At 34.5% G+C, this 26,558-nt stretch overlaps 1 protein-coding gene across 3 annotated transcripts in view; it reads left to right on the top strand.

Annotated features, from left to right (window-relative positions):
- Positions 1–26,558, top strand: part of IFT80 (intraflagellar transport 80) — a 120,265-nt gene that overhangs the window by 21,387 nt on the left and 72,320 nt on the right. For all 3 annotated transcript variants that reach the window (XM_078069937.1, XM_078069938.1, XM_078069939.1), the window contains 5 exons: positions 4,587–4,697; positions 6,195–6,263; positions 13,519–13,628; positions 19,268–19,357; positions 20,318–20,455. In XM_078069937.1, coding sequence (XP_077926063.1) covers positions 4,587–4,697; positions 6,195–6,263; positions 13,519–13,628; positions 19,268–19,357; positions 20,318–20,455 — 518 coding nt within the window. The remainder of the gene's footprint in view (positions 1–4,586; positions 4,698–6,194; positions 6,264–13,518; positions 13,629–19,267; positions 19,358–20,317; positions 20,456–26,558) is intronic.

The following is a 26,558-nucleotide window of genomic DNA, read 5'->3' on the forward strand; positions in this document are numbered from 1 at the left end:
AATACTTAAAATATATACTATTCTGGTTAAAAAAATACATAACATGAGATCTTCCCTGTTAACAAGTTTTTAAATATACAGTGCAGTATTGTTAACTATGAGCAAAATATTGTACACCAGATCTCTAGGACTTTTTCATTTTGTATGATGTTAACCCAATTCTTAAAAAATTTTTCTTAAAAATTTAATTTACTGCTCAGGAGTTTCTCTTTTCTAGTTGCCACCAACTTTCTTTTCTTGATTTTTCTTCCCCAATGTTGGCAGGGAAGGGTTACAGTTTTTGAGTTTGTTCTTATTACTCTTCCAGTGTTCCTTCATCATACCCCCTCCCTCTTCTGTGTAGTGGTAACATTCCAAAAGAGATCCCTGAGATTTGGTGGCAGGTCCTTAAATACATAAGGCAGACTTTTGCCAAGTGTTTTGTCTTACCAATAATTCTCTCCAACATTACTACTTCTTTTTGAATATTTCATGCAGCTGTATGCTACTTTTTAGAAGAGATATTTGACAATGTATTAAGATTTACATTTAAAAAATAATTGAATTATATAAAATGCATTAGGGGAATTCTGGTGTAAAATCTTTTGTAAAGCTGTTAAATACTCTTTAAATTACATTTACTGAAAGATAATTTTTTTTAATACATTGTATTAGATATCTTAACATAATTCCCTTATTTTCTTAATATGTCTATTTAAAAATTACACTTTAAAAAGATTTTGTGTGGGGGCGCCTGGGTGGCTCAGTCGTTTAGCGTCTGCCTTTGGCTCAGGTCATGATCCCAGGGTCCTGGGATAGAGCCCTGCATCGGGCTCCCTGCTCCTAGGAAAGCCTGCTTCTCCCTCTCCCACTCCCCCTGCTTGTGTTCCCTCTCTCGCTATGTCTCTCTCTGTCAAATAAATAAATAAAATCTTAAAAAAAAAAAAGATTTTGTGTGTTCATTTCTTTTATCATAAGTTGGTGGTTGGTTATAGATCTCTGGCTTTTTGCAACCATCTGCCAAATCATTTCTGCTATTCAGCAGTATGCAAAAGCGCTCATGTGTCCTTTTTCTTAACACCCTATTCCAAACCCTTTCATGTTTCCATGGACATTTCCTAAGGCATTTCTAACTTTAAGAAATGTGTTTTATATAATTTTCATGTTTCCTCTATTCTTCTTCTCTTTTATAACATTTCCCTCTTTTTAAAAAGTTTATTTTTTTTCTTTAATGAACAAAAGGTTAATTTTCTACCTTAGGATTTAAATATCCATGTTTGTTATCCAAATCCACTTTTTTGTTCAATAAATCAATATATTAATATAACCATATTGATTATATTCTCTTCTATACCCCACCCCTGGCAAATAATTAGAAATAAATTCATCTCTAGTTTGGGTCTTACATTTTTAAAAGATTATAGAAAATTTGGAGAGAAGAAACAAAGTAGTTAAATGGATAATTATGGGCTTAAAAATATTTGATATATGGGGGCACCTGGCTGGCTCAGGTGGTTGAGCTTGCAACTCTTGATCTCAGGGTCCTGAGTTCAAGCCCCATATTGGGTGTGGAGCCTACTTAAAAAAAATGTTTTTAATAAAAAAATAAAAATATTTGATATATAGTATTTTATATTTATGGTTTATTCTGGGTGTGCTATTCATGTAATCTGTAATCAGACAAAATACAAAGTCCAAAGATTTACTGAGTGCCAAATCTATGCAAAGAGCTGACCCTAGTTGTCTCAGTATATGTCTTGTGTGAGGTCATAGGAAGCAAGAATAATTTTAGCACTTGTCAGAAAATCAGTATTAGGTATTTTAGGGTAAGAAATATCAATGAACTAAATATATAAAATTTCTCAAATATGGCATAGATTGAAAGGAAATTTCTGGATCCTTCATTTCTGGTTTAAGAGTTATTTGGTTAATCTCTTTGGTGATGGATTCATCCATTATATGCAACAGTTGTTTATTATGTGGGTATTCTGTGATAGGCAATATGCTAACATTTAGTGAGAACAGACCTCAATAAAGTAAACAATGGCCACAGGATTAGCTTTCCACTTACTGTATGTCATCTTTACAATTTCCTCTTTTGAGATTTGTCCCCCCTTGCATTTTCTCTGTAAAGCAATGCATAAAAAGTATATCCCAATTAATTTCAAATTAGTTTCATGAAGAGAATAACAGTTGAGTTAAAAGTAATCTTATTACATTCAAAAATGACCCAGCGATAAATATAAAGTTAAAAGGAAGGTATGGAGAAAAGTAATTGCTGCTAGTGGGTAGTTAGATGAAGGAAAAGCGTAGCCTATTGTAGAGGGCCTAGAAAATGAACGATGAGAAAAGAAAGCTATTAGATGGAATGAGAAAAAAAGAATGTCAGCATAGTCTTTTTTTTTTTTAAGTTAGGAGATGGTTACTGAGTTGGTCAAGTTTAACAAATGTGATTATGTAAAAGCACTATTGCAAATAAAAATATGACTAAGACGTGGCCCCCTGCCCTGACACAGATCACAGCCCAATAAAAAAATGCTGTAACAGAGCTGCAAATAATGCTCACTGTGTAAAAAAGAGGGAATGACTTTGTTGGTAAGAATGGGTACATGGTTAGTGAAATAACCACAGGTGCTAGGTGTTAAATGTCTCAAAGCCATCTGTATTAGAGTTTTCCAGAGAAATGTTTTAAACCATCTCAAGCATGTATGTTTTTTAATATTTTATTCATTTATTTGAGAGAGAGCGAGAGCATGAGCAGGGGGAGGCAGCGGGAGAAGCATACTCCCCACACTGAGCAGGGAGCCCGTCACGGGGCGTGATCCCGGGATGCCGGGATCATGACCTGAGCCGGACGCAGACACTTAACCAACTGAGCCACCCAGGTGCCCCTGATTTAGATATATTTTTAATGAATTGTTAATATTAAGACGGTCTTGAAAAGCCTTAAGTTAAAAGTGAATTCAAACAAAGTAACTTCTCTGAGTTAAAATTTGATTAGGCACGTGATTTTTTTTACTGCAAGATAGATAGATATAGATAGATTTGGGGGAAGTTTCTAATGTCACTGTACTTAATTAAAATAATTATTATGAGCTATGTATTACTAGATTTCATGATTATTCAAACCCACATTATTTCATGATCTTTTCTCAGCTTTCTTTTTTTAAAAGATTTTATTTATTTATTTATTTATTTATTTATTTATTTATTTATTTGTCAGAGAGGGAGAGAGAGCACAAGCAGGGGGAGCGGCAGGCAGAGGGAGAAGCAGGCTCCCCGCTGAGCAGGGAGCCCAATGCGCGGCTCAATCCCAGGACCCTGAGATCATGACCTGAGTTGAAGGCACTGACTGAGCCACCTGGGTGCCCCTTTTTCTCAGCTTTCTGTAGCACTTATTCTTTGCACAGTTGATTTGTCCCCTTGACATCTCTTAGTTTGCTTAGGTCCTTTAAAGTTGTAATTTTAAAAAGTTGTACTTTTTACCTATGTATGTGTGAGCTTTTTGAGAACAGCAATCAAGTAGCCTGCTCCTTTTTGTCTACCTAGTGCCTGGCACAGGGTAAAATCGTATAAGGCAAGTATTTTAAAATTTGGAATTATCAATTGTTAAATTAATTAAACAACAAGGCCATTCAACAGAAGTGGCCCTAATGCCTTCAGCCAGCGTGAGCAAACCAAAATCTAAGTCTGTAAACACCTCAAGTCTTTGAAACTGAAACCTAAGGATAACAAATCACAAACAGCTAACTAGGCCTTAGGCTATAGCCAATCAATAATTTCCTTCCTTTGCGTCCACCTTTTCTCTATAAAAGTCTCTTCCTCAGCAACTATTGGTGAAACACTCTTTACCACTTTTGGTTTAGTGCTCCCCATTTGGAAGATTTTTGCTCAAATAAACTCTTAAAAATTTTTGTTAGGCCTCAGTTTATTTTTTTATTTTTTATTTTTAGAGAGGGAGAGAAGAGGGGAGGGACAGAGGGAAGGAGAGAATCTATTATTATTATTATTTTTTAATGAGAGAGGTGGGGAGGAGGGGCAGAGAGGGAGAATCTTAACAGGCTCCATGCCCAGCATGTAGCCAGATCTTACAATCCTGAGATCATGACCTGAGCTGAAATCAAGAGTTGGATACTTAACAGACTGAACCACACTGGTGCCCCTGCCTCAGTTTATGTTTTAACACCATTTAACTGTCCTGGTTCCTGTCCTCTATACCTTTTCCAGCTTTTCTATAGCCTGCAAAAAGAAAAAAATAAAGCAAGACCACAAAACTCTGCTTAATTAGAAGGCTTTCTTGACATTTCTCTTGGCCCCCTTTGACCATATCCCAGTGGAGTTTTATTGTCCCTCTGATCTATCATAGCATCATATACATACTTCTATTACACCACTTGTTTCAAGGTTTTATAATTTTGTTTTTGTGCCTATTTTCCAATAGATTTGTTTTTTCCTTGAGAGTAGGAACAATGATTTGAATAGGAATATTACTTGTCCTTACGTCTCCGGTACCTACCACTATGCTAACTAGTCTAGTAGTAGGTACCTGTTCAAAAGATGTTTATTGATTAAATTCAAATAGATTTCTCAAGTATAATTTCTTTTAGGTAAATTTCATCTGATTTCTAAGTTAGGAAGAGTGGAAAAAAGTGTAGAAGCTCACTGTGGAGCAGTTCTTGCAGGAAGATGGAATTATGAAGGAACAGCATTAGTTACAGGTAAGTTGTCTGCAAAAATGACATTTTAAATGAATTTTTTAAAGAAAGATTTTCACGGAATCAGAATATTTTCTTTAGTAATAGTGTCTTTCATTGTCCAAGAGCAAATAATTGGCACAGCATTGAACTAGGCTGCTAGATAATGTTATAATTCAGAATGTCATATTAATTATTAGTTTTCATATATGACTTACAGAGAATGTTCTGTCAAGGCTTTTGAAATGGTCAATTATGGGGTAAATAAAAGTTGTAATTCTTTAAAATTTTAAAATTCAAAATATTTAACTGACCTTTACCCCCATTCCATCACTCTCCCATCTCCTGCCCTATTCTCATAAGCATTTTCATCTTCATCTATGGTATTAGTTATCTAATGTTGTCTAACAAATTACCCCAAAAGGTAATGGCTTAAGATAATAAACATGTATTATCTCATAGTTTCTGTGGGACAGGGAATAATTTAATTTAGCTGGGTGGTTCTGTCTCAGACTCAAGATGTTGGATAGGGCTGCAGTCATGTGAAGGTTTGATTGGGGCTAGAGGTTCTGCTTCCAAGATGGCTCACTCATATGCTCTTGGCAAGAGGTCTTAGTTCCTCTCTGACTATTGGCAGGAGGCCTTAGTTCCCCACCACACGGGTTTCTTCATAGGGCTGCTTAAATGTTCTAACAACATAACAGCAGGCCTCATAAGGGAGTGATCCAAGACAGAGAAAGATGGTAGCTACAATATATTTTATGACCCACCCTTGGAAGTCATACTCCATCATTTCTACCATATTCTATTAGAAGCAAGTCACTAAGGATAGCCCAAAGAAGAGAGAAATTATGCTCCACCTATCAAAAGGAAGAGTAACAACAAGTTTATGGATATGTAATCAAACTACCTACCTATCCCCTGGGCTTTCTTTAGGACTTTTTTCAGTGAGTTGTTTCCTCTCCTGCCTATTTTTCAATTTGTCCTTTTCCATTGGTTTCTTTTTCAGCATATAAATGTGTTCACATGTCATCCATCTTGAAAATTGAGAAGAATGAAATAAAAATCCTGCCTTTAACAAATGATTCTCTCTAGAGAATTCTTTCTTTCTTCTTTTAGGCAAGCTGTTCAAAGAAAAGTCTACTACTTCACTCCATTCAGTCCCCAACTCACTGGAGTTTGCCTGCAACTCTTCTTATTGCACTGAAAGCACTTGTCTTAGAATTCTAGGATGGAGATTTCAGTGAAAATGAAAGCATTATTTGAATAATATACTCATAAGTCTTCTAAGATTAAAGGAAAAAAGAAAAATTTTTGGCATGGAAGTTAGGCTACTCTGATAGAATTTTTTCAAAGTAATTGCAATTAAATTTTACAGTTATGAAGCACTGTCATTTAATGAGTAAATTGTGTCTGAATTTTAAATATGTGTTAATATAGATATACTGATTTTATATGCAAATTTAATGTTTAAATTTATTTCCTATAGATAAAAATATCAATTATGTTTTCTCTTTATAGTTGGAGAAGATGGACAAATAAAAATCTGGTCAAAGACTGGGATGCTGAGATCAACTTTAGCTCAGCAAGGTACGTTTATTAGTCAATTAAGATACCTTAATAGTTCCCTTTAAAAACTATTATAGTTCCTAAGACTGATTTAGGTAAGGTTCAAAGTCTGAAATCTCTTATTTTTTTAAAGATTTTATTTATTTATTTATTTGAGAGAGAGAGAGAGAGAACGCACATGAGTTGTCGGGGGAGGGGAGAGGGCGAAGGAGAGAATCCCAAGCAGACTCCACTGAGTGGGGAGCCCAGTGCAGGACTTGATCTGACGTCCTGGAGATCATGACCTGAGCTGAAATCAAGAGTTGGATGCTTAACCAACTGAGGCAGAAATCTCTTATTTCTATTTATACTCTTACTTTCCATGTTGCCTGATAGGCCATGGTAACTGTATTATTTGAGCCAAGAAATATAAGAAACACTCAAGGGCTTTTTCTTTTTTAGTGAGTCTATATAAATGCAGTTAAAGGCTGATGATTCTTTTTAAAATAATTCTGAATCCTTACGAGCATATACTATCTGGAATAGGATTGGGTGTCTAGTTAAGTAAATAATAGTAATGGAAACATTAGGAGTAACTCCTTACTTTAAAAGTCCTAATAACCTCATAATATTATCATCCTTTCTAAATTGTATTTTACATTTGATATCCATACTAATGTAGGGGAACAGATACCCTGATGGTCCAAAACTTGGTAAGCTGCAGCTGCTTAGAGTAGCATCTCAGTTTTCCATGTTAATTGGAAAGAAGTGCCCATAAAGTCAGTTCAGTGGTCATTCCTGTCGGGATTTAGATTACATATGATTTTTTCTTCTGTGTGTGTACAGCAGATTTATTTTCCTAATTAGATTTTACCTAGAAATAGTAAAGCAGTTTTCATGTTGAACTGAACATGTATCAGCTGATCTTCAAAGACAGGTAGCAGACTATTCTTGAGAAATATATAATAAAGTTATATTGTGAAGCATCTCTGGTAACTGACTTCCAAATGTCCAGATTTCATTAAAAAAATTTTTTTTAAAATATTTTATTTATTTATTTGACAGAGAGAGAGAGAGAGCACACAAGTAGGGGAAACAGCAGGCAGAGGGAGAGGGAGAAGCAGACTCCCCGCAGAGCGAGGAGCCTGATGTGGGGCTCGATCCCAGAACCCTGGGATCATGACCTGAGCCGAAGGCAGATGCTTAACAACTGAGCCACCCAGGAGCCCCCAGATTTCATTTTTAAGTCACGTTTACTCTTAGGATAGTGTTAAAATAGTTACATTTCTTTAGCTACCCATTAACCAAATTTTAACAAAGGGTAACCATAAATACTAGGTAGTGGTTATCTAGGTAACCATAAATACCTGGTAGTGGTTATCTCCTGAGGTTAATATTTGAAGCACTCCCTTAATTCATTTCTTAATGATTGGAGATGGATATATAGATAGAAAAAGTCATGGTCATCACCTCCTCTAATACAGAAGAAGCATTAATCCCAGTTGGTTTTATTTTGAAAAATTTGATTTAGTTTAAAAACAATTCTTACTGGGACCTTTGAGGAGTTCTTTATCCTTATTAGAGAAACATAATATATGGACCAGGGATAATTATAATTAAGCATTGTGTATTTTAATTATAGGCTAAATTGTGTTATGTTGTATATTTTAATTATACGCTAAAATTGGAATAGAGTAATACTGCAAACCTTTGAGGACATTTCCCCCACATTATATTCAAATGGAAGAATGGAATGACAAAAACGGAACCTGTCTATAATGAATTTAGTAAAGGAGGTGAACTGGAAATGTAAATAACTGTAGCATAGGCAGGATGTTTTTGTTATTATAAGGTGCTGTGAGAGGACAGGAAAGCAGAGATTATCACTTTGGGGGGAAAGAAAGTATCAGAAAGGCTTCCTGGCAAATACCGGAATTTTTTTTTTTCTTTTAGGGGGGGTTTCAGGGAAGGGCAGAGGGAGAAGGAGAGAATGAATCTTAAGCAAACTTCACGCCCAGCACAGAGCCTGATGTGGGGCTTGATCTCACAACCCTGAGATCATGACCTGAGCCGAAACCAGGGGTTGGATGCTCAACTGACTGAGCCACCCAGATGCCCTTGGAATATCTTTAGATTGAGCTTTGAAGGATAAAGAAATTAGGGAAAGAAATGGGCTTGTTGGCAATGGAGTGGAGCTGTGAAGGAAGTTAGGTGATCAAAGGCATAGGGGCAAACAGCGTAAGGCATGGAAATCAGGTGAATGGGAGCAGACCCCTTGGGCCAGAGGGTAGGCTGTATGAGGCTGTATATCCAGAGGGACCAAGACATTGATAGTGTTGGATGCTAAATGAAGAGGTTTTGATTTTATTCTATGAGCATACCAAACCTTAAAAAAATAAGCAGAAGAATAAGAGATAAAGACTATTTCTTAGGAACATAAACTTAGCAGTAATATGTAGGATAAATTAAAAGAAATAGATTAAATGGGGTGGCCAGCAATAGACACATGAAAAGATCTCAACATCACTGACCATCAGGGAAATGCAATTCAAAACTGCCTGTCAGAATGGCTAAAAGAAAAAAGAAAAAAACAACAAGTTGTGGTGTGAAGATGTGGAGAACAAGGAATCCTCATGCACTGATGGTGGAATGTAAGTTAGTACAGCCACTGTGGAAAATAGTATGGAGGTTCCTCTTAAAAACAGAAATACCATATGATCCAGTAATTCTACTACTGGGTATTTACCCAAAGAAAATGAAAACACTAATTCAGAAAGGTATATGCATCCCTGTTTACTGCAGCATTGTTTACAATAGTCAAGATACAGAAGGAACCTAAGTATCCGTCAGTAGATGAATGGGTAAAGAAAATGTGGTAAAAATGTACAATGGAATATTAGGCAGCCATAAAAAATGGATGAGGTCACTTCACGTGAGACAACATGGATGGACCCAGAGGGTATTATGTTAAGTGAGGTAAGTCAGAGAAGGACAAATACCATATGATTTCACTCATATGTGGAATCTAAAAACAAAACAAAAGAATAAGCAAAAAGCAGAATCTGACCTATAAATATACAGAATAAACTGATGGTTGCTAGAGGAAAGGGGATACGGGGATGGGCAAAATGGTTGAAGGGGAGTGGGAAATATAGGCTTCCAGTTACGGAATGAATGAGTCACAGGAATACAAGGCACAGCACAGGGAATATAGGTAATGATATTTTAATAGTGCTGTACAATGACAGATGGCAGCTACACTTGTGGTGAACATAGCATAGTGTATAGAGAAATGGAATTACTGTGTTGTACACCTGAAACTAATGTAATATTGAGTGTCAGATACACTCAAAAAAATTAAAAATAGTAACAAAAAAATAAAATGAAAAAAAATGGGAGTGACCAGTAAGGAGGTTATTGGAATGTTCTATGCTAGTGTGTATTGAGATTTGGACAGAGACAGTGATGATAGTTGAAAAAAAGTGAATAGTTTTTAGTGACTGACAGGAATGAATATCCTGTAAGAGGTAAAGAATTCAGAGAGAAGAATAAATGAGGGGATATGTGTAGAGGGATGATAGTTTTGAATGTGTACAGTCTGAAGTCTTTGGTGCAAGTGGAAATATTGTGTTAGGGTTCAGAGGTAAAGGCTGAAATATTAATGTGAGAGTCAGTTATAGAAAGGTGAAAGGTGAAGCTATAGGGTAAGTTGTGATCCCCAAGGGAAAAGTATCTGAGAATAGAAACTAACGATACAAATGCATTCATTTAAGCTTTTTCTCTTTACTAACCGAGTGACAGATATAATCAGAGTTGCTTTTTTGTGGAATAAATCCCACTTGATTGCTTACTGTTAATATATGTCCCTACAAATAGAATGAAAGGGAAATAATTCTTGGTTTTTTAATTCTTTATGATTTGTCAACCAAAAAAAATTGAGTTCCTACTATCATGAACAACATAATAAACAACTGGTTGCTTATTGCATTACAAAGTAATTTCTAGTAGTAGTAGGTAATAGATAGTGATTGTATAGTATCAGACTCTGCTCTAAGTACTTTACTTATATTCACCCAATGTAGACTTATATTGCATTCAAGGCAAAGATAGCTAATACTTCATTGTAATAGTGAAGAGTTTGTTTCAAAAGCATTCTTAAAACATGCAAAAACATTTTTAGGGGCTACTTTTTAGTATGAGTGTGAAAAACATGGTATATTTGACCATGTACTTCCTTAAAACAATCGAAATACATTTTTGTCTCCTCTTCTGTGGTTTAAAATGCCTTCAACAGGTTGAAAGAATTTAGATAATTTGTTTTACAGAGAGATAAGGGTCTGACATTTAACACAACCCCAGGTGCATGTGGTTTCTTAAAAAATGTCAAAAAGGTCACATGATCTTAGTGTACAAAGTCAGAAAAACAAGATATTTTTGAATGTCTTAACTGAAATGGAACATAAATAAAAATTCCCAATATAAAAGGCAAGAAATTATTTAATTATTATGAAACTACTTTTATTTTTTGTCCATTTTTTTGGGTTAGTGTTAGAATTAATAACATCACATAATTTGCTAAACTTTTTGTTGAAAACTTGTTTAACCTGCAGGCTATAGTTGTTATTTTCATACTGAGTTTGCAAAGTGAAGTGTAGCACTGAGAGTAATTCAATGCTTAATAAGCATGTTTTAAAAAAAATATTTTAAATATTACAGGTTTGTTTGAAATGCAAGTGGGATGGATTTCATCATAATAAAAATCATTATTTTCTTTATGAAGCTAATTTTTCCAATTCAGTAATGATGTTCATCAGAACTACCCAAATTGGAAGTTGTGTAGTATATCTCCTTTTGGAAAAGAAAACATTCATATACACAGTAGTTTTACACTTAACATTTTATTATAAATATAAGAGATGAATATAATGAAAACTTCTCTTAGTTCTTGATGTTATATCCATTTTAAATATTAGTGGTTAGGAAGATTGAACTAATGAGACTTAGCTATTTATCTTATCTCTCATAACCCCATAGTTAAAAGCCACATGTTATAGCAAAGGAATTACTTAACTTTTCCTCTATAATCCTATTTTGTTTTATACTATAAGTTCTTATATCTGTTTTTTTAACATTATTATGGTTTAAAAATATTTTATAATCAAGAAATGAATAAACTCCCAAGTCCCAACAGGGAAGATAAATATTCTGAAGATTTATAAGGTTTATAAGCAAGGAAATGGTGCACAGCTGACTTAATGAGGCCACAAATTCAATGTTAAAGAGGACAAAAGCGTCCCTAACTCCTCATCCTATACCCCAACTCTGCCTTTTACCACAACTAAAGGGCTAGAGTCACATCCTGTATAACTCAATGGGAGTTGTATTTACTGAATTATTTCCTTGGGGGTAGATGTTTGTCATCCTTTAATGTACACCCCAGGAAAGTGTAATTTTACTCATTGTATTCATGATGATTTGATAGTCTTTAATTAAAATATATTAATTTACTTTTTTTCACAATAATTACAACTTATAATAATGGAAATAAAGAAGATACCTATAACTCCACCACCCTATCAAAAAGCATTCAGCCTCTATTCCCTTCCTGTACTCATCAAGAACCACATTTGAAATATCTGAAATTTTGATTTACATTTTCTGGGGAGTTTATTAGAGTTGTATCCTGTTTGGCAATTTACTTGTGAAATCCAGGTCAGCTCCTGGCTACTTCCAGAGAATATTCCAAGATAATGTACTTACCAAGAACAGAAGAAGTGCCTTCTGAATGAGGTTGGCCATTTGTGAGTTCCTCTGATACAGAACAATCCTAGATGTCATTGAATAGCATTTTTAGACCCAATATAATATCTAACCTAAATCATGAAAGGCATGCTTCAGGGGTTTTTTGTACTAGGTCTGTTGTAAGCTAGAATTTTAAATCCCTTAAACCGCTGAGACTTGCTCACAACTGAATTATATTCTGATTGGGAAGAAAATGGCATGAAAGAAGTAGGGTGCCACTCGAACACAAGCCTTTATCTTCCTGAAATTTACTCCCTGTTGATTACTGATTACTCCCTGTTGATTAGCACCAGTTGGGTTTCCCATTTAGATGAACAATGAAATCTTATTGATTACCCATAAATCCTCAGATTCAGATTTCATTTTACTAAGAATGTCTTATTCATTCACAGAAAGTCAACTGCTACAGTAGTCTGACTTAGGAGTTCTAGACAATTTTTGAAAGCGGTTTTAGAAAATATAAATGGGTTGATATTTCATAGATTAATTGTATAACCTTGATTCACTTTCCTAATGGATGGTAACTGGGTCAGACAGTGGAATACAGATTATTTAATGCTTTCAATAGGTATAATATTCATTTTTTTAAAAACTAGGTTCAAATAAAGTACAGCCTTCCAGAAGATATTAAATAATGTAGAAAGTCATTGAGTTAAAAAATACATTCCTATCCTAAGAAATTGAAAACAGTGTGAAATTTAAAGTAGTTTATAGAATGGTACATAAGTCAAACGTACTTTTCCCCTGAAAGTGTTAAGTCAACTTCATCCTGGTTATGGGATATCTGAACCCTTCGTAGCCTAGCTTTCAGGCCAAAGCCACACTTGATAGATAGCAGAACTTCCCCTAATCTGATATTTAATTTGTCATTTATAAATTCATAGATAGGAGGGATAGATCATTTTGGGGTAGGGTGATTTCTGTCCATTAGAGAACTGCTTAAGCAGCAGATGAGTGGTAGGTGTATTTCCTGTAGTAGCCTCAGGAATGGGAATTAATCAATAAGGTAAATATACCATGTATATTTTTGTATGGAAAATTTAAGTCAACTTATGTATTGAGTCAGTTTAAGCACTGATTGCTGTTGGTGGGAAATGATAAATCATGACTTTTCTGATACTTTATATCTTAAAATAATGAGGTGTACTTATTTTATATATGCTATATGTATATTATATATATATTTATATGTATGCTATATTTCAATAGCGTACTATATTGAATTCCTAAAAGTTCCCATCATATTTTCTAAGCAAGATCAAAATTAGTTAAAAACAGTGTTTCTGTTGCTTTAGTAGACTTTCAATGGTCAGTATTAATTCAGTCTGTGTTTCAGTATCAGGCTATGCTCCAATTTGAAAGGGCCATTGAATAAGAAGGAAATGAAATGACACCCCACATTGCTTTTTTGATCCTCTTAACTATCTCTCTTATTATAAGGCATAATAATGAAAATCTCTTGGGTTTTTTTTTTTTTTTCTTTTCCTTTTTACAGGAACACCAGTATATTCAGTAGCGTGGGGCCCTGATTCAGAAAAGGTTCTTTACACAGCAGGCAAGCAGCTGATCATTAAACCTCTTCAACCAAATGCTAAAGTTTTACAGGTACTTCTCAGGCATTTGCAAATTGTTATCAGGATCTGTTGGACTGCTAAGTGAGAGGTCACTTTCTTAGGAGTCTCTTTCTTCTGGGTGGTCTTTTTGTCTGAGGCTTTTAAGTGTGTGTTTTTATTAACCTGTATTACAGAATAGGGGATATCTGGTTATATTTCTAACAAGGTTCACTTCCTCCTTATTCCAACTTACATTATACCAGTAAATCATAAATGTGTTTTGAGTTACTAAATTGTCACATGATTTGGCGTGATAGGCATCTTTAAATTTAGCAGAGTCAGCCTCAGATGTATAGATTTGAGACAAAACAGGACAAAATCATAAAACTTTAAAAGCTTGTTTAGACTGTGTTTCTTATCATTATAACTAGCATCCTCCTCTTCAACATCATTTATTCAATACACTTAAGCTTTCTCTAAAACCTTAGCATTCTTTTAGTATTTTTAGAGTGGAGGGTTCGTCAGTGTAATGTTTAGAACAAGTTAGGTGTATATAATTTTACCAAATATATAGAAGCAAAACAAGGGTGACAGTTAAGACAGGTCAGAGTAGGACAAATTAATGGAAAACCTTTAAGCCTATATTCAGGATTTTGATGTTTGATTTCAGTGTTAAAAGGCAGAGTCATTTTCTTCATATTTTGATAATGACACAGTATAGTGTGGTTAATAAAAGTACAGGCTTCATACTTAGTCACCTGGTTTCAGATGTTCACTTATTTACCTAAATGTAACTGTAGGCAAGTTAAAAAATATCTGATTCTCAGCTTTCTCATCTTAGTTGTGATGCTAATACCTACTTATAGGATTGTTGTGAGGATTAAATGAGTTAAATTGCAAAGTGCATAAGACAGACTATACAATAAGCATATTGAATGCATACTGTAAGCACTCAATATAGAGTAGTTGTTAGTATAGATGTTACTGTGTGAGTTATTATGTCATCTCTACCTTTTAGTCAGCCCTTATTAAATTAGAGCCAAGGAGGCTGGAAAAAAGATGTAGAATGACTGGGTCCTAAGTAAGGGATTTGGTGTTGGAGATTGAGCAGCTACAATGGGTATAAAAGTGTTTTAAGAGCATCAGATTTAACAGTTAAGTACGTATAAATTTTGGGGAGTAAGGAAATAGAAATGACATTGAGTTTCCATAATTTTAACTTCTATGTAGATTATGCTATATATATTTCATAAAGTCAACATGCATTTACATTTTTACTGCATGCAGAACACTCTGCTAAGGACCATGGTACAAAAAAGAAATGAAGATACAAGTCCTTGCTTGCTCTTAGGCAGCTAAGGTAAAGAATTTGGGCAAATGGAAGAAGCTGCAAAAGAGAACTAGTTCTGCCTGCCTTTAGTCAAAGTCCTTCCATACTACTTAAACTCCAAAAATCTGCTTTAAAATTATACAGCAAAAACAGGCAAGATGAATCTTTTGGTTTATAGTTACATGATTTATTGAGATACCTGTAATTAGGCTTATATAAATGAAAGTCAGAAAGATACTATATATTACCATTGGTAAATTATAGTTTAGTGGTTTAGTAGAATCTTTGGGCCAGCACATAGTGGAGGGAAAGAAAAGTATCCATTGCCAAAATTCAGCTAGAGTGGAAGAGGAGTTAAAGTATAATTAGTAACTTAATGCAAATTTTCTTTTTTTTTTTTTCTTCGTAAACTAAAGCTGCAGCAGTTTTCCTTGGGCATAAACATATATTCAAATTTAGATTGTCCACAAAAAGAAACACTTAATTCTTGCTTGTAGAATACAGTTTAAAAGTATACACCTGATTTCCCTTAAAAGCTCTAGGGACTCTTCTAGAGACCCAGAACTTGGTTTTATAGTGAGGAGACTTCTGTTTATTTATTCATTCAGTGAAAATGTAGTGCATACATACTATATACCAGATACTACGCCATGTGTGAGGTAACTCAGAGTGAAACAGAACATAGTTCCTGCCCTCAAGGAGCTTGTTGTCAAAGGAATTTCACAAAATGCCCAGTTAATTGAGAAATAATTGAAAACTATCTATGCCTTATGTGTAGTATACAAATATGTGTAATATATAAACTGATAATCCTAAATCATAGTATACAGAAAGTTTAAATCATATTTTGTTCTTAACTTTTGAATATGCAAAAATTTATTTTTGTAGCTTTGAAATGAGACTCTTGAGAATCTCTGTGTATGTGTACCTATATATACCCATATCTGTGTCTATGAATTATTATTTTTATCCTTGCAGTTTATTTCAGGACATTTGTATTAATTTGGCAGTAAATTGTGTGAATTAATGCTTTTAAAGGACATTATCAAAACATTTGTTTCTGAGAGTACATATTTTTATATATCTTGAATAAAACAAGCTATGAATTACTGCTTATTCTTAGAGCTTATTTGACCCTAATTTAATATTTTACCGTGTACATTAAGAACAATAGGATGGACTGTTGTTCAACATAGTACTGGAAGTCCTTGCCTCAGCAAACAGACAATAAAAAGAAATAAAAGGCATCCAAATCAGCAAGGAAGAAGTCAAACTTTCACTCTCTTTAGATGACATGATACTCTATGTAGAAAACCTGAAAGACTCCACCAAAAAATTGCTAGAACTGATACAAGAATTCAGCAAAGTCACAGGATATAAAATCAATGCACAGAAGTTTGTTGCATTTCTATACACCAATAATGAAGCAGCAGAAAGAGAAATCAAGGAGTCAATCCCATTTACAATTGCACCAAAAACCATAAAATACCTAGGAATAAACCTAACCAAAGAGATAAAAGATCTGTACTCTGAAAACTATAGAACACTTATGAAAGAAATTGAGGAAGACATAAGAAATAGAAAAACATTCCATGCTCATGGATTGGAAAAACAAATATTGTTAAAATGTCTATACTACCCGAAGTAATCTACACATTCATTGCAATCTCTGTCAGAATAACACCAGCATTTTTCACAGAGCTAGAACAAACAATTCTAAAATTTGTAGGGAACCACAAAAGACCTTGAAAAGCCAAAATGTTGAAAAAGAAAACCAAAGCTGGAGGCATCACAATCCCAGACTTCAAGCTCTATTACAAAGCTGTCATCATCAAGACAGTATGGTACTAGCACAAAAACAGACACAAAGATCAATGGACAGAATAGAGAACCCAGAAATGGACCCTCAACTCTATAGTCAATTAATCTTCAACAAAGCAGGAAAGAATATCCAATGGAAAAAAGACAGTCTCTTCAACAAATGGTGTTGGGAAAATTGGACAACAACATGCAAAAGAATGAAACTGGACCACTTTCTTACACCATACACAAAGATAAATTAAAAATGGATGAGAGACCTAAATGTGAGACAGGAATCCATCAAAATCCTAGAGGAGAACATGGGCAGCAACCTCTTTGACTTTGGCCACAGCAACTTCTTACTAGACATGTTCCTGAAGGCAAGGGAAACAAAAGCAAAATGAACTATTGGGACTTCGTCAAGATAAAAAGCTTTTGGGGTGCCTGGGTGGCTCAGTCATTAGGCGTCTGCCTTCGGCTCAGGTCATGGTCCCGGGGCCCTGGGATTGAGCCCCGCATCCGGCTCCCTGCTCTGCCAGAAGCCTGCTTCTCCCTCTCCCACTCCCCCTGCTTGTGTTCCCTCTCTCTCTGTGTCTCTCTCTGTCAAATAAATAAATAAAATCTTGAAAAAAAAAAAGTTAAAAAGCTTTTGCATAGCAAAGGAAATAGTCAACAAAACCAAAAGACAATTGGACAGAATGGGAGAAGATATTTGCAAATGACATATCAGATAAAGGGCTAGTATCCAAAATCTATAAAGAACTTATCAAACTCAACACCCAAAGAACAAATAATCCAATCAAGAAATGGGCAGAAGACATGAACAGACATTTCTGCAAAAAAGACATCCAAATGGCCAACAGACACATGAAAAGATGCTCAACATCACTCGGCATCAGGGAAATACAGTTCAAAACCACAATGAGATACCACCTCACACTGGTCAGAATGGCTAAAATGAACAACTCAGTAAACAACAGATGTTGGTGAGGATGTGGAGAAAGGGGAACCCTCTTACACTTGGTGGGAATGCAAGCTGATGCAGCCACTCTGGAAAACAGTATGGAGGTTCCTAAAAAAGTTAAAAATACAACCACCCTATGTCCCAGCAATTGCACTACTGGGTATTTATCCAAAGGATACAAACATAGTGATTGAAAGGGGCACATGCACCCCAATGTTTATAGCAACAATGTCCACAATAGCCAAAATATGGGAAGACCCCAAATGTCCGCCGACTGATGAATGGGTAAAGAAGATGTATGTATATACACAATGGAATATTACCATTGAAAAGAGTGAAATCTTGCCATTTGCAATGACATGGATGGAACTAGAGGGTATTATGCTAAGTGAAATAAGTCAGTCAGAGAAAGACAAATACCATATGATTTCATTCATATGTGGAATTTAAGAAACAAAATAGATGAACATAGGAAAAGGGAAGGAAAAATAAGATAAAAACAGAGAAGGAGGTAAACCATAAGAGACTCTTAACTATAGGGAACAAATTGAGGGTTGCTGGAGGGGAGGTGGGTGGGAAGATGGGTAATTGGGTGATGGTTATTAAGGAGGGCGCTTGATGTAATGAGTGCTGGGTGTTATATGCAACTGATGAATCACTAAATTCTGCCCCTGAAACTAATACTACACTATCTGTTAACTAAATTGAATTTAAATAAAATCTCGAAAGAAAAAAAAGAAGGAACAATAGTTGGGGATGGTCTATAGAGAGAGAGCCCTTAACATCAGTTACTCTTTGATCTGAAGTTAATTGGCTCAGACATTAAAATGTACCTATGGTCTTCAAGGAAAATTAATTCTTTTTTAGTTATATTATTCTGCCTAAACATGGTAAAACTCATGTGATAAATGGGCACGTGAATTGATTGTATTTAAGAGCAAGAAGGGATCCATGCTTACTTTCTAGATTATCAATTTCTGGGTGACATATATGTATGCATTCTATATATATGTATAGAATATGTACATATCTGTGGAAAACATCCTTCTGTTATATGGTAACAGAGGTTATATGCAGAGGTTTCTTATATAGTTCAGTGACTAGAGACATGAAGGTAAAGAGAATGAGGCTTAGGAAAATATGCAGAAGAGAATGAATAGAGTACTAAAGAAGATGGTCATATAATCAAAGTTTTAAAAAAAGAAAAGAATTAGTAAATAAGAATGAAGGCATTATCTTTAATTGAATCAACTGTATAAAAGAGAGCAAGATTTGGATTCAGTCCAGTGTTATCACACACACGTCAAGCTTGGAATAGTTCAATAGCAAGAGATTTTCCATCTGGAATCCAGGCAATTGAGGAGATTTATAAGGAGGTAAGCTATATAGCGGATGTCATAATGCTAAGTGTTTTCATTACTTTAAATCAGAAATGAAACAAGCAAATGAGGTTATGCATAACAACTATCAAAGGAAGATAGGAATCTCCAAAGACAGAACAAGAGAATCATTAGAGAGGCAAAATGTCTTTTCTTAAAAAAATAAAAACTTTTTAGTGCTCTTGAAATTATAATTAATATCTTACTTTTTCTCATAGTGGAAAGCTCATGATGGCATTATTCTAAAAGTAGATTGGAACTCTGTCAATGATCTGATTTTGTCTGCTGGTGAGGACTGTAAATATAAGGTATGTGATTTTTGAATTTATCACCTGGTTGAAAGAATTAAATTTAGGTGAAAAGTGTTTAGCAAATAAGAATATTCTTTTAGTCCTTTACTTTAGCTATGTCTTTTAGCTCTAATAATTTAGCAAATTGTTATTTTATAATTTTAAGTGGTATTTTATTTTATTTTATTTTTTTAAAGATTTTATTTATTTATTTGACAGAGAGAGAGACAGTGAGAGAGGGAACACAAGCAGGGCGAGTGGGAGAGGGAGAAGCAGGCCTCCTGCCAAGCAGGGAGCCCGATGCGGGGCTTGATCCCAGGACCCTGGGATCATGACCTGAGCCAAAGGCAGACGCTTAACGACTGAGCCACCCAGGCGCCCCTTAAGTGGTATTTTAAAGTGTTGACTTTCTCACTGACCTACCTCACTGACGTATAGAATTTGATTTAATGAGTAGCAACATAAATAAAACTCCTAGTTTTACTGGTTATTTAAATCAACTCAAGTGAAGTTTTAAAAATCAATCTTACTGGTTTATTAAACGTTGTTCAGCTTCAGACCAAAATAATTTATACTGAAAATAAGATTCAATGTAACTGGAGTTAGAGGAAATTTAGCTGAAATAAATACTTTTAGGGAAAGTTGATAGAGCACTTACTGAGCAAAAAAATTTAAGCAAAAAACTGAACATTTCAAAATTTACTGTTAAATTTAAAAGGATTCAAAATGTGTAGGCTATATGATTAACCAAAGATTTAGTGAAATTGGAAAATTATCACATGTTATAAAATTTTTTGAGATATTTAGGATTTAAAGAATATAGCTTTTCCCCCCTTGTGTGATAGTAAAGACATTTAATTACTACTGTAATAAAGTGATGATTTCTAAATCTTTAATCGATATCTTACCATTAGGACAAACTTCTTTGTAATAATGTGGTGACTGTTATAAAAGATTTTTTAAAATTTGCTTTTTTAGGTATGGGATAGTTATGGCCGCCTTTTGTACAACTCACAACCTCATGAGCATCCTATTACCTCAGTTGCCTGGGCTCCAGATGGAGAGTTATTTGCTGTTGGATCATTTCATACTTTACGCTTGTGTGATAAAACTGGGGTAAGTTATAATGGTGAACAATCACAGATGTGCTGTCATAAATGTGGTTATGCACAACACACCTGGTTCTCAATCTGTAGTGTATGTGCTGCCGAAGTGAGCGCTGGTTCTCAATCTTGAAAAAATATTTTCAATGAATGCATTTGACTGCATCTTTCTGATTTGTCTTCTGAATATATTGGTTCAATCAATTCCAGATTTATGGGACCATATAAACTCTTTAAGTTGAATCTGAAGAATGGGTACATTCTCTATTATTTGTCTTTATGGAAATACTGATTTTAAGCATGATTGTAGAAGATGGTCAAGTAGTTAAAGTATTAAAATTTATACCCAGCCAATACGGAGAGTTCAGTTTTTAAACTTTTTTTTAACTGTCAATATGTTTCATATAGAAATTTTAGTTGCATGTTTTTGGCATGGAATTAATAGTAAATTTAAAAAATGATCATTTTAAAACCAAAGGAGTTGGGTTTTTTTCAAGAATTCATGTTTGAATACATGGGGGACTTTTTCCTCACAAGAGAGTATACCCTTCTTTGTACAAATTCTGTTTAGAACCTAGACAAACAGCCAAGCTCAGCAGCATTCATCCGTTGTACTTGAATAATGAGTTACTTCATCAGAGTGTTCCAGAAGCAGCTGAGTGATGAGTGGGGTTATTCTGTACTATTCCTAACTAAGAGGAAATCACATAATTGTTCTGTGGCTTTTTTTCCTTGAATGCAAAGAAATTTAGAATTATTAAAGCTTCATAAATGATCTGGTTTATAAGTTTTCTGGTTATTTGAGAGGATTCTCTCTCCCTCTCTCCCCACTTGCGTGTGCTCTCTCTCTCTCTTTAAAATAAATAGATAAGGGTGCCTGGGTGGCTCAGTCAGTTAAACAGCTGCCTTTGGCTCAGGTCATGATCCCAGGGTCCTGGGATTGAATCCCACATCGGGCTCCCTGCTCAGTAGGGAGTCTGCGTCTCCCTCTCTGTCTAACCACCCACCCCCGCTCATGCTCTCTCTCTCTCTAGCTCTCTGTTCTCAAATAAATAAATAAAATCTTTGAAAAAAAATAAAATAGATAAATCTTTAAATTGCCATTTTGATGAAAATATTTAAAATTTAAAAATGTGGGGTATTGAATTGATCTGAATAACTGAATTAAAGATTTACTTTATTAAACACCAAACCTATTATCAGAATGTTAACTATTCTGGAAAAGTAAACTTTCTAAAAGGATTTTTCTTTTACCTTATTTGACTGAATAGACTGAAGACACTGTAATAATTTTTTAAGGACTTGAGATTAACATTTATATATATTTTCTTTTATTCAATAGACATCACATGTATACTGCTTATCAGAGTATTTTAGAAACTGGGGATAGAGAGATGTAAAGATTTTCACTCAAGTTGTTGACAATCTAGTAGAGAATCAGGCTATAAGACTCATAGTACAATGTGATAAATGCTATACAGGAGGTTTATTTTGTGTAAGCACTGTGAAGGTATGGAAAAGCTTAATTCTGCCTGTGAATATTGATTGGAGAGCTGAGGCTTGAAGAATTAGTAGTTCTTCAAGGAGACAAGTTGGGGATGAGAGTTGCAGTCAAAAGGAACCTCTGGGTATCCAAGTATGGTGCCTTTTATGCAATGTCAATAAGATTTTGCATGGGATAGTACCAGGAGATAATACAGAAAAGTTATTCTTGGACCAGATCTATGTTTGCCATGTAAAAGAGTCTAGCTTTTTAAAATGAAGGTATTTTCTGTGAAGCACTCTTAGGAGTTACGGTAGGGTAGAAAGGAGGTGAGGGGGTTGAGCGCCTGGTCATATTCTCTCGAGCTGCAACCAGAAAAGCTCTACATTAATCAGTTTTACTATTTGAGCATCCAGTATAAGATTTCCTTTGAACAGTTAAAACAATGAAGTTGGAAAACTGGTATGTTAGTCAGTAGAGAGCCATGGATGGTGGCTAGTGACATGATAATATTCAAATGTTGGAAATATTGCTTTGGTATCAAAGGAATAGTGGTACAGGAGAGGGAAAAGAGCTTACAAAGGCAAGGAATTACAGTCTGTTAGAAAAATTAAAAATAGTTTGGATTTTATCCTCGGGCAGTAGTGAGCCACTGATCCATTTTAAGTAGTGACCTTATTAGATTTGGCATTTTTGGGGAAGCGTACTCTGAGGTCACCAGGGAGGATGGATTAGAGGGACAGTAGACTGTAGGCAGGATGGCTAATTAGAGGCTTTTGCAGTAGTACTTGCAGTACAAGTAAGTGATGTTGTAATAGGGAATAGCAGTTGGGATGGGAAGAAGTGGACAGGTTCAAGAGATAAACTCTTGCTATAAAAAGTGGGAAGAATCAAGAATAATTACCCAGATTTCAATTTGAATGCCTTACTGTCTGGGTGCTGGACTGAGGATAGTGCCTTCTTGTGGTGTGGTATAATTGGTACTGGCTTTGTGTGATATAATTTTATTAGATCCCTGTGCAGTCATTACAATGATAAATCAAGTTACCTAAATTTCAGTGTTCAGAAGTATCACCTGGATATTGCTAAAATACATATTCTTGGGCCCCCATTTGCAATGTGATGAATCAAAATCTCAGTAGAATGGGGTCCAGGGAGTTGCCTTTTTAAGAAGTTTCCTGGTTACCTTTATTAGGTAGTCCTCAGACCACACTTGAAGGAACACTTAAGTAAAATGTGTGAGATGTTTGATTATTCCTTCTGAGTTCTGAAAGTATTAAAGCTTGCCCTATTACAGAAAAAATGCTTTAATTTTAGAGACGAAAGAGTAAATGATAATGAAGGTGATACCAAAAGAGTAGTCTAATTGAAAAGATTAAGTATAAAAAAACTCATGTAATTTATTCTTCTGATTCTTCCTTAGCATCTGTCTCATTTAAAATTTCTTTGGGGATATAATATTTTGTCTCTCTCATAATCTGTAACTTAAAGTTGTGTAATTAACAGTAGTCATCATTTCCCCAGGGGCATATTCTGTGGCCGAATTTCAGTATTAGATATTGTAAGAATCTAGTCTTCAGGAATGATCTATACTCTATCATTTTGCTACGGGGAAAATGTTTATAGTATATGAATAATGTATGTGATGATATTGTCTCCTAATTTTCTAAACTGACTCAGAATAACTGGTTGTAAATACTATTGGAGCATTTATATTCATTGAATTACCAATGGAAATTCAATGGATTTTTTTTGTTTCATTTTTGCCTTGCATATTTTCACAAAAATTATTTGGAACTCTTTTATCTGATCATTTTTTCTTTTTGCATGATTTTTATTAACCATATTATATCTCCCTTCATACAATTATTTTTTAGATTTTATGAATTATTTGATTAGACAAGGACTATTCCTAAAGTAGTTCCTAGGAATATATATATGTATATTGATTTCTTCAAACATTTTTGGAAAACAGTTTGACACTATGTATCAAAATTAGCCAAGAGATATACATATACTTTCACTACTCCAGTTCCAAAAATCTATAGAAATCATAGGATAAAGAATGCTCAATGAAATGTTATTTATAATTTAACAAATGAAAAGCAATCTAAATCTCCAACATTAGGCTGTTATTTAACTTATGGAATATAATTATTATTAGAAATGATAATCTACTTTCATAATGCCATGAAAAGATTTTTAAGATACATAATCAAAAGAAAAAAATAGTTACAAATTTTGTGCTTAGGATGGTCCAATTTATATAAAAATGTATATATCTCTCTATATATGAGTGGAAAATAGTCTGACAGAATGTAATACATAACAAAGGTTATTTCTGGAGTTTGAAATGATAGGTGATTTAAAAATTTTTTTTGCATATCTGCATTTTCTAAAATTTTCAAATAGGAACAATGCTTCATTTAATTTTTGAAGAGGAGAAAAAACTAGATTTATCCTTTTGTTTGCAAAATCCATTCAATTCTCTAATCATCTAATTTGGCCTTCTTGCTTTTTGGAAAAAAGTATTGTTTTCTGAAGCTATTTAAATAGATGTATACACACACACATATGGATATATATATTTATATACATACATACAAATGTTAAAACATGGAAATTACTTTTAAGGTGATATAGAACATTACATGTTTCTTGAGGAATAATTCTCTTTCCTAAGATATAAATGCTGTAAGCATTTTGAGTCAAAACCAAATTACCTGTAAGTACTTTTTGCATATCTTTAAAAAAATGCCAAGTGGCCATTGCCCCTGTGGAGTTTACTTTCTTGTTGCTAAGACAGATATTAAATGATTGATTACACACTCAGTTATTTAATTACAGTTGCAATAAATTTTACAGGGAGGTACAGGCTGCTCCTAGAAATGGGAACTAATCTGTTTGGAGGGTCAAGGCAAGTTAATGTGATGAAAGGTAAGCAGGGCAATACTTATTGAGATTCTTCATCTTTTCTACTTAGCAAGTAAGTGGTGTCAACTTAAAACCAAAAATATAAGTCTGTTGGTGTTGGATGTTTTTCTCACACATTTGTTTATCTCTTGAAAAAACCTGCTAAGGCCTCTTTTAAGAAGTAACTACATGTTCTCTTCAACCTGGAAGTGTCACTCTTCAATGTAGCTCATTTATTTTTTCTCTCCTAATTTGCAACTGAAAGTTTAAATAGTAGTAATCATTTATCCAGAGCCAGACTTTGTGGAAGAATTTCAATATTAAATATAAGAATCTGGTCCTCAAGAATGATCTGTGCCCCAGGTTTTGCTACAGATTTATCAGATTTCTATTTTGAGAGCTCTTCACAAATTTTTAGTTGAGTGCAGTGTTTCTTAACATTTTATTAAAAATTCTTATCTAGGCTTCCTTGACAAAAATTAGATAGTAATTTTATAAAATAAGCTTCAAAGAATGATGGTGATGTAAACTTTCAGGTTATCTGTGAAATATTAAGCCTAGAAAAATGTGATTTTTATAAACATTTTATTTTAATGTTTTTCAAGAAATATTTCTAGTGGAGAGGAAAAATCTCAAACACTTGGAGGCTGCTAATGATAGATTAGGTTTTGGTTTGAATACATTTCATACTGTAAAAGTGTGTAACTAGATTGATGACAGGAATATTGAAAAAGCAGATTTTTTAATTGAAATATAGTTGACACACAATATTATGTTAGTTTCAAGTGCACAACATAGTGATTTGACAAGTCCATATGTATCGCTGTGCTCACCACAAGTGTAGTTACCATCTGTTGTCATACAATGCTATTACAGTACCATCGACTGTATTCCCTATGCTGAAAAAGCGGAAATTTTTATATTTTTGTGAATAGGTATATTACTCTAACTCAGTTGTTATACAGTAAACTTAATATTGCCATTAACTTTCATCTAAAAATTATTTTATTTTTAAAAGACCCTCACTGAGCTGATATGAAACTCTAGTTTCTATTTATATCTTCTTTTTAATCAGACAGTTACCTGTATTGATTCAGAACCCATGTCCTGGTTCATTTTTGTGGACTGTGGCTCAAATATCAGTTTCATTTTTAAAGCCATTGCAGCGCTATTCTGATCTGCCCTGTTTTTAACCCAGAGGCAAATTTGAAACCTAGGTGGTATTTCTTCCACACTGCAGTATAGTTGTCATAGTGTTACTGGGTTGCATGTATGGGCTGCTTGATGGTGTTCCAGAGACTTCATACACAGACTTAAAGAATATCTTTCTGTAGCTCCCTTCTCTCCATAATCCTACCCCAACTCTTTTTGAGAGGAGTTGGTGCTGCCTCTTTGCTGTCATTGGTGCAAACTGGGGATGGCAGACAGAGCCCTACTTGTCAGTCTTTGCAGTGCGCATCAGGGAGGGCCCCTGCTTCACTAGTGTAGGGCTGGAATGGTCTGACTGAGATCTACCTCATAGTCTTGGCAGCACCAAGTGGGGAAGAGGAGGGGTGCCCCCTCTGCTCTTTGAGTGCAGGGTGGGAATGTTCCATAGCATTCTATCCCACTGTCTCCACAGCACACAGTGCCTAGTGGGGAGGGTGCCATGGCTTCTTCATGGTGTGTTCCTGGAGTTAGGGTAGTTATGTCAAAAGGGTTCTGTCCTGCAGGGCCCCTT

Source organism: Halichoerus grypus, chromosome 1, assembly GCF_964656455.1.
Source record: "Halichoerus grypus chromosome 1, mHalGry1.hap1.1, whole genome shotgun sequence".
Classification (NCBI taxonomy): domain Eukaryota; kingdom Metazoa; phylum Chordata; class Mammalia; order Carnivora; family Phocidae; genus Halichoerus; species Halichoerus grypus.